Here is a 7,813-nt window from a genome sequence, read left to right as displayed (position 1 = left end):
GGAGAAAGAAGTCCTCCCTCTAATCTCAGGACCACAATTTGGACGGTCAGGATAATGTGAGTCATCAGGGTTTCCGAAAGCCAAAGACAGTTTTAGAAGATGGATTTGCTTCTCCTTTGTCTCTGGAATCTATTTGTAGATGAACCTTGATATCAACATGGGGTCAAACCAACCGTAACTGTTTGTGCTTGTGTTCACGCACCTGACATCTGTCAGCATGCAAACACAGCATAGATGATTTACCCTTTAAAGAGACTTAACTGGGAACTAACAGGGTCTAATGATGTAGCTGCTACAGGTGACTTAAATGTGGCCAATGATTCAAAACATTCTAATCACAGTCAGTATGGAAGTGCAAACAACCTCTCTGGTCTGGATATACGTTAACAGTACAGAACAACTGAACACTTCGTATGAGTACAACACAACGTATTTGATCGAGAACTCAGACAAATACCAATCTAATAATAATTACATTATTGGTCTCTTCCTGTCCTGCCTGTACACTATTCTCCTCTTTCCTATTGGATTTATTGGCAACATATTAATCCTGGTGGTCAACCTGAACCACAGAGACAAGATGACCATCCCTGACCTCTACTTTGTAAACCTGGCCTTAGCTGACCTCATCCTGGTGGCAGATTCCCTCATTGAGGTCTTCAACCTGAATGAGAAGTATTACGACTACGCTGTCCTGTGCACCTTCATGTCCCTTTTCCTGCAGGTCAACATGTACAGCAGCATCTTCTTTCTCACGTGGATGAGCTTTGACCGATACATTGCCTTGGCTAACTCCATGAGCAGCAGCCCGCTCAGGACTATGCAGCACGCCAAGCTCAGCTGTGGCCTCATCTGGATGGCCTCCATCCTGGCCACCCTCCTCCCCTTCACCATTGTGCAGACCCAGCACCGGGGCGAGGTGCACTTCTGCTTTGCCAACGTCTTTGAGATCCAGTGGCTGGAGGTCACCATTGGCTTCTTGGTGCCCTTCTCCATCATTGGTCTATGCTACTCCCTGATTGGGCGGATCCTCATGAGGTCCCAGAAGCACCGTGGATTGAGGCCACGGCGGCAGAAGGCCCTGCGCATGATTGTGGTGGTGGTCTTGGTATTCTTCATCTGCTGGCTGCCGGAGAACGTCTTCATCAGCATCCAGCTGCTGCAGGGCACAGCTGACCCAGCACAGAGGACTGCTACCACCCTGTGGCACGACTACCCCCTCACAGGCCATATTGTTAACCTGGCAGCTTTCTCCAACAGCTGCCTCAACCCCATTATCTACAGCTTTCTAGGAGAAACCTTCAGGGACAAGCTGCGTCTCTTCATTAAGCGGAAGGCCAGCTGGTCAGTAGTTAACCGCTTCTGCCACCTCGGCCTCGATTTACATCTCCCTGTCAGGGTCGAAGTGTCAGAGGTGTGACTGTTACGAAGAAGGACAATTGTTATGAAACTGCACAAAATATTCTAGAAATTCTTAATATTAAAGTACTATATCACTCAGTGTGAAAAATGACCCCAGCTCTCTTTGTCTGTTATCGATCTTTGACTCATAGTTTGAACAGTGTCTCAGTTGACCTGCTCACTTTCTGAACAAAAACACAAAAGCACCAAGAATGTACACTCAAAGAAGTATGACTTTAACTTAAAGTACAGTAGATACCAATGCACCTCAAGTACCTAAATGTTTTCATTTTTATCTGCACATGCAAGTCATTTCTTTAGTGTGTTTGTTGTGTTATTTCTTCAAAAAGTTAGCCGGATGTCAAAGCAGACAACAGTAAAGTAAATGCTAGTGGCGAGAAGTAAATGCCAGCGTATACCCTTGAGGAATAGGCGGTGGACAAGGATAACTAATGGTTTTCTTAGTGTATGAAGAGACAAGCTTTTGTGTGAGACAGACAGGAACCTGTACAGTTCAAATCTTCCGCCAACGAAATTCTGGGAATGTTGGATAACCTGGAGGAACAGCAAAGGAGACATGCATTGAGGAAATATTTTGTCACATCAATTCTTAGCAAGATATCGGTTTCAGTTACACAAGAAGGGTCATTGCAGGTGAAACCAAAATGTACTTTTTTTTAAAATATTTTTATGCTTTATTGATAGTGTAGAGACAGAGTTGGAATGGGGCAGAGAGGGGAGTGACATGCAGAGAACGACCGCGGGCTGGAATCGAACCCCGGTCCGCTGTTGGCCAAGGCCCATGGGGGGGACGCCCTACCAACTGAGCTAAGGGCGCCCCCTCCAAAATGTACTTTCACCTGCGGGATGTATAAAGAAAAAATGCATTTATCAAAAACACATCATCACAACCATGACAAAATGACTGCTGTCATCTCTCAGGTACTAACATAACATTAAACAAAGACACAACAAGTAGCAGTGACGTACTTTTCACAGTCCCTGTTTATATTACTGTAGCCTACCACTTGCTATGTGCATTTCACCCAACATGTTGAAAGAAAATGGCCTCATGTACACCTCAATGTATTGGACAATGTTAACACATTGTTGGTGGTTTTCTTTTAGAAATAAAGTCCCAAAAAGTCACACTTTTACAGCAGGTTGTTTATAAATTATAATGTTCAGATTTCAAATACACCAAAGAAAATGTAAAATTAGCCTAGCTAGTCTTTTTTCTAAATGTCTTCAGGTATTTCATGGAATAAATGGAAGGGCACTTTAGCTTCACCTTTCATTTCTTCTTTGTTATACATGTTGGTCACTGTAAAGCTTTATGAGGGGAAATAAGAACATATAAGATACTATTTTTCTGAGCTTCGTCTAAAATCGGATGTCTGAGCTCATATACAGTTTACTGTGTTTGCTTTAGGAATCAGTGGGTGCTCCTTCATTTCAAAGATGGCTGAGTTATTACCACACGTGTCAGCTCCTACTAGCATGATGGTACTGAAGCAAAGAGGCAGGTGTTGTGGATGAGACTGGGTAAACACAAAATTAACAATGGGAACATGAAGCTACTTTCCTTTCCTTTCTTACCCATCTTTCATAAATTACACTGACAGACAGCAATGGCCTATTGTAGACGAAGGCAATGGGCCTGTGAGAAACAATTTTCCATGTGCAACATACTTCATCTTCACATAAGTGGCTTGTTTTTCTGTCTGTGAACCGATTCAACTCATTTATTTCATTCAGTTAATATGAATACTAAAATCAAAAATAGGACATATTTTGATACCAGACCCATTGTGCTCCCAGAGGACATCACTGCATGTGAGGATTCTCTTAAAGTATATACGTATCATCAATTACAAATTATTACAATGCTTTTATTAGAGGAACCATTAACATTAACATAATGCCCACAGGTCAGTGTAATGAAGATTACCAGGATACACATGTGCAGTGTAAAAATTTGAAATGTCACCCCATCAGAGGCTTGATAGCATAGGTTTTAACGATACCTGCCATAAAGTTTTACAGCCTCTAATTGTGTGTTCATCCATCAGAGCAAACATTATAAATGTTAATGTTGCACTGTTTTCTTAAATTTAATTATTTTTATTTGTGATTTATATATTTGCAAAAAAACAACATGGCAGGTTATGTGCATTAAGAATATGGATGGAAATGTTTTATGTAGCAACTAGGATGTACATCAATTTATATGCTCTGTGTAATTGCCAGCCTGCGGTGCAGTGTTTGTGCATGAGGCAGCCACAGATAATGGCGTGACTGGGAAAAACAGGAGTCCAAACCACAAACTGTTATTCCAGCTGTAACCGTCCCAGCAGCCTGGGAAAGCAGCGCAGAGGATTGTTTCACTGATTGTTTATTAGAGGTTTGCAAAAATGCAAAACTTGTTGTGGTACATGATGCTAAAGATTCTTTTTCACAATGTTTCCATTACACATTCATGTCCCGTAAGCACATGCCAGAAATAATTCAGTATGTTCTCCCTTTCACAGTTTGGTTTTATTAAAGTTTGATTCTCCTGGCCAAAGGCAGGTTAAAGTTTAGCTCATATATTTGTATTTTGCACCTGGATTGAGACATTTGTGAAGGCTTGAATCATCTGTAAACAGCACATGGCTCTATCAGAGCCCCAAGGGGCACAAAGACAGGAAGTCAGCCAAGGAATAATGCAATAAGAGCTGTCAAGTTCATTGATATAAACAAGCAACACCTAGACATCAGAGCCAGGACCCTCCGAGTTCAACACTATAGGAGAGTCAAGAGATCATCTTTGCATCACACATAAAAACATCTGCACAAAAACAAACACACATTTCAGATGCTGTGAGAAGAGGTTGACAGTGGACTGTGTGTACAGCTGAGACTGAGTAAGGTTAAAGGTTTGTGGTGGCTGACGTCACAGAAAGACAGACAGTTGTGACCTTGCCCCTTGATAACATTCAATACTCCCTCTGGGTGATGCTGGATTAAATAATAAACTTGAGAGCGAACAATCCTACTGGTAAAGGGACATGACAGTATCTTAAGCATATTCATGTATAATATTGGGAATACTTTCACACAGACAAATTATGATGATGAATTAATCTTAAGAGAAATCCTGGAGATGGGTCTATATTGGATGGAAAAGTTTGATCGAAAAAGAGTAGGGGAGAATGGGGTAATCTGAGCCACTTTTTACATTTGCTCCCCTCTAAGCGAGCTAAAATTATTTATCACTCAAATTTACACATTTCCCATTAATTCAGGATGTGTCCTAGAAATGGGCATTAGCAGAATTTTTTTAAGACAAAGGGCAGTGAAAATATGATTGTTTTAAAAAAAGTCGTCATGTGGCTCACTTTACCGCAGCTGTGGGGTAAACTGATCCACTTACTTTTTCCACTCTGAAACTACCATAACAACACATATTGAATCCTGAAAGCTAGCCACACATTCCAGAACGGACTAGTAAAAGAATGATGGGGTTTGGTCAATTAAGCAAAGCAAATTTTCTAAACACTTGAAAGTAACTCTGGACAAAATCAAATACAACATATTATAATTCAAAAGGTTTTAATAAGATTCAAATGAAAGATAGAACTAGTTAGATTAGAACACAGTCTGGGGGTCAGAACACAGGACCCTTAGAGCCAGCTAGTGTCTGGGGGTCAAAGCATAGGAAAATCAGAACCAGCGAGAACAGCCTGGGACTCAGAACACAGGAGAAGACCCAACTGGATTAACATCAGCCTGTCATACTCTACAACTAGGCCTACTCTACATTCCAGCCCTGAAGGTTACAGGGAAAGATGAGAAGGTGCTCTTTCCGTGTGGTTGCCCCAGGTCGTCTTCCTGGTGTATTTCCTTGGCATGATGGCTTTTCTACAATGTGTATGACATTAAAATTAAACATATGTCATGTAATATTACATTAAAATATGTTTAAGACCAAACTCATGTGCCTCATGGTAGGGGAAAGTGAGACAGTGGCTCACTTTCCCCCATAGCATTTGGCTCACTTTCCCCCACCACCACAATTTGAGAACAAACGAACTCTCTCAGCATTTCAGGCTAATCTTCAGTTATCAGTATCACATGGTTTCATATGTTGGTAGTTCATCAACACGTATGATAGAAGTTTTTCTACCTTAATACATTTGCTTTGGCACAACAGTTGATTAAGTTGACAGCAAGAAAATTTACTTTTAAATGCAAAATACCTATTTTGGTGAAAAAAACATGCTTACCACAGCACCATGAGGTCCTCTCTTTCAGGGCCATGGGGAAATGAGAGGGGCTTGAAAACATATATCTCACATGACCACAAATGTTTTCCGTTGCCTAGATACAGGGGGTGGCTCACATTACCCGATGCCTCTGATTACCCCGTTCTCCTATATATTTTTTTAAATAAAGAATTTGAGCAGGCATATGGACAGATTTACCTCCATGTATCCCTGCTCTTGTTGCTCGAACACTTCAAAAAGCAACTACACACATTGACCACTACATAAAGTGAAAAACAATGTTGTATTGCACAAATGTCCAACAGTATATATGTATTGATGTTAATTTTGTAAACACAAAATCTTTTGAACACAAAACTCAAAATAAGAATTAATTACAGTGCTGTTATATATACTATCTATGGTTACATTCCCGATTTGTTGGGGTGTATCTAATAGACTGGTACCTAATTGTGCATTTCTTAAATTAAGCTTCCAATTCTTTATTTATCAAACACTTTGAAGGTTTCACTTTTTGACATTGTCAAAGTATACAAAAAACTGCATGGATTTGGGTTCATGAATGAAGTGTATGGCACCCTGCGCCCTGCCTGTATTTCTATGCACAAAACAAAGCAATGAAAATATTAATCTACATAAAGGTGAGCACCCTTAAAGTGTTTGTTACGTAGAGAAGGTGCTGAACATTGTCCAACTGTAAGCTGAGTGGGGGTGGGGCATATTAAAGTAATTACAAGTGGGTAGTCCAGGGTTTATGCATAATTACAAAGAAGCGCACTCGGTGGACCCCAGGCCCCAGCAGCTGAATAATGGATTACACGTATAATTGCATTTGTAAATTAAAATCCCTTACAGGAAAAAGGAGCTGAATAGAAGAGATTAGCTTCACAGATACAGAAGGAAAGAAAACGGACTGGATTTTGACAGGCTGCCGAAATGTTGAGACCATCAAATTGCTTATCACCAAATTAAAGTCAATTAAGTTATCAAAAAAATTATGATTAAAGATAGCAATTAGCATGACAATTTAAAAAGCACAATTCACATTGGAGGAAGATCATAGAAGGCTTGAAATAAACAGAAAACTGAACTTTCTGTATGTGTCCTCCGGTCATGCAGACACTTTACATTTGACCAAATCAAACAAGAATTCAATCTTTATCGTTTACCAAAATATAAATAATTTTATGATTGACACATGCATTATAGAATAAAGTGAAATGAACAACTGTTGGAAAATCTTTTATATAAAGTTATATGTATATCAATTCTAAATGCAACAAGTGTAACTGAGGGCAACATAAGAGAGAAAGAGACTTTTCACATCTCCCTCACATTCTCACATTCACCTTTATTAGAGCTATATGATTTTCACAAGTCAGGTGTTTCAGATCTAAATGCAAAGCACAGTGCAGAGACTCTTACATCACATGACCTTCTAAGTCTGTAGTCTAGTAAAAAATCTAAATTGTAATGCAACATGTGAAAGCTGTTAAAATCTTAATTGGAGAATTCATATTCTTCTTCATTCATTATTCTCCCTGTTGTTTTTTAAGCCACGGTTGCACTTGTGTAGCCAATTGAAAGTTTTAAATTATTATTATATTTTAAATTCAGATGGAAGGGCATTCAATACATTTAAACCCTTTACTGAAAAAAGTTGTGCTTCAGTAACTTTTATCCAGGACAAGCCCTTCAACAAACATGATATAGCCCATTTTTACAATGGTGCCCCTTTTCATTGGTCAGTGAACCATAATCTTAGATATGACTATTTTAAGCCATAAATAAAATAAATAAAGGGATTGAATTTAGTATTTATCCACCAGAATTACGGTATACACTTTACTAATAGCTGATAGATGATAGTTTAAAATGAATGAATTTTACAGACATACTTATTTTTTTGTGAATCATTGGTAAATTTGATTGGGGTGGAGACTTGGGTCTATAGGATTATCGATAGGCTACTATTTCTAAAATCCACCTTGCAGATCGGATTTAAGATTCAATTGTTGCTTTGAGGATCGTTGAAAATAATTGCTGTGTTTTAAATATGGCGTAAATATTGCTATATTTTGTTTCAAATGTATGTATTAACCATAGAAAAAGAGCTTTTAAGCAGAAGGTGCGGCAATAACAAA

At 39.2% G+C, this 7,813-nt stretch overlaps 1 protein-coding gene across 1 annotated transcript; it reads left to right on the top strand.

Annotated features, from left to right (window-relative positions):
- Positions 1 to 307: 307 nt before the first annotated feature.
- Positions 308 to 1,420, top strand: gper1 (G protein-coupled estrogen receptor 1; the record flags this gene model as incomplete). The annotated part of the gene is made up of 1 exon (XM_080044799.1): positions 308 to 1,420. The coding sequence occupies one exon, from the start codon at positions 308 to 310 to the stop codon at positions 1,418 to 1,420; it is 1,113 nt and encodes a 370-aa protein (XP_079900925.1).
- Between the last annotated feature and the right edge of the window lie 6,393 nt (positions 1,421 to 7,813).

Source organism: Ammodytes marinus, assembly GCF_949987685.1.
Source record: "Ammodytes marinus genome assembly, chromosome: 16".
In the NCBI taxonomy this organism is placed as follows: Eukaryota; Metazoa; Chordata; class Actinopteri; order Uranoscopiformes; family Ammodytidae; genus Ammodytes; species Ammodytes marinus.
The sequence above is the reverse complement of the archived record's forward strand: the minus strand, read 5'-3'. Positions and strand labels throughout refer to the sequence as shown.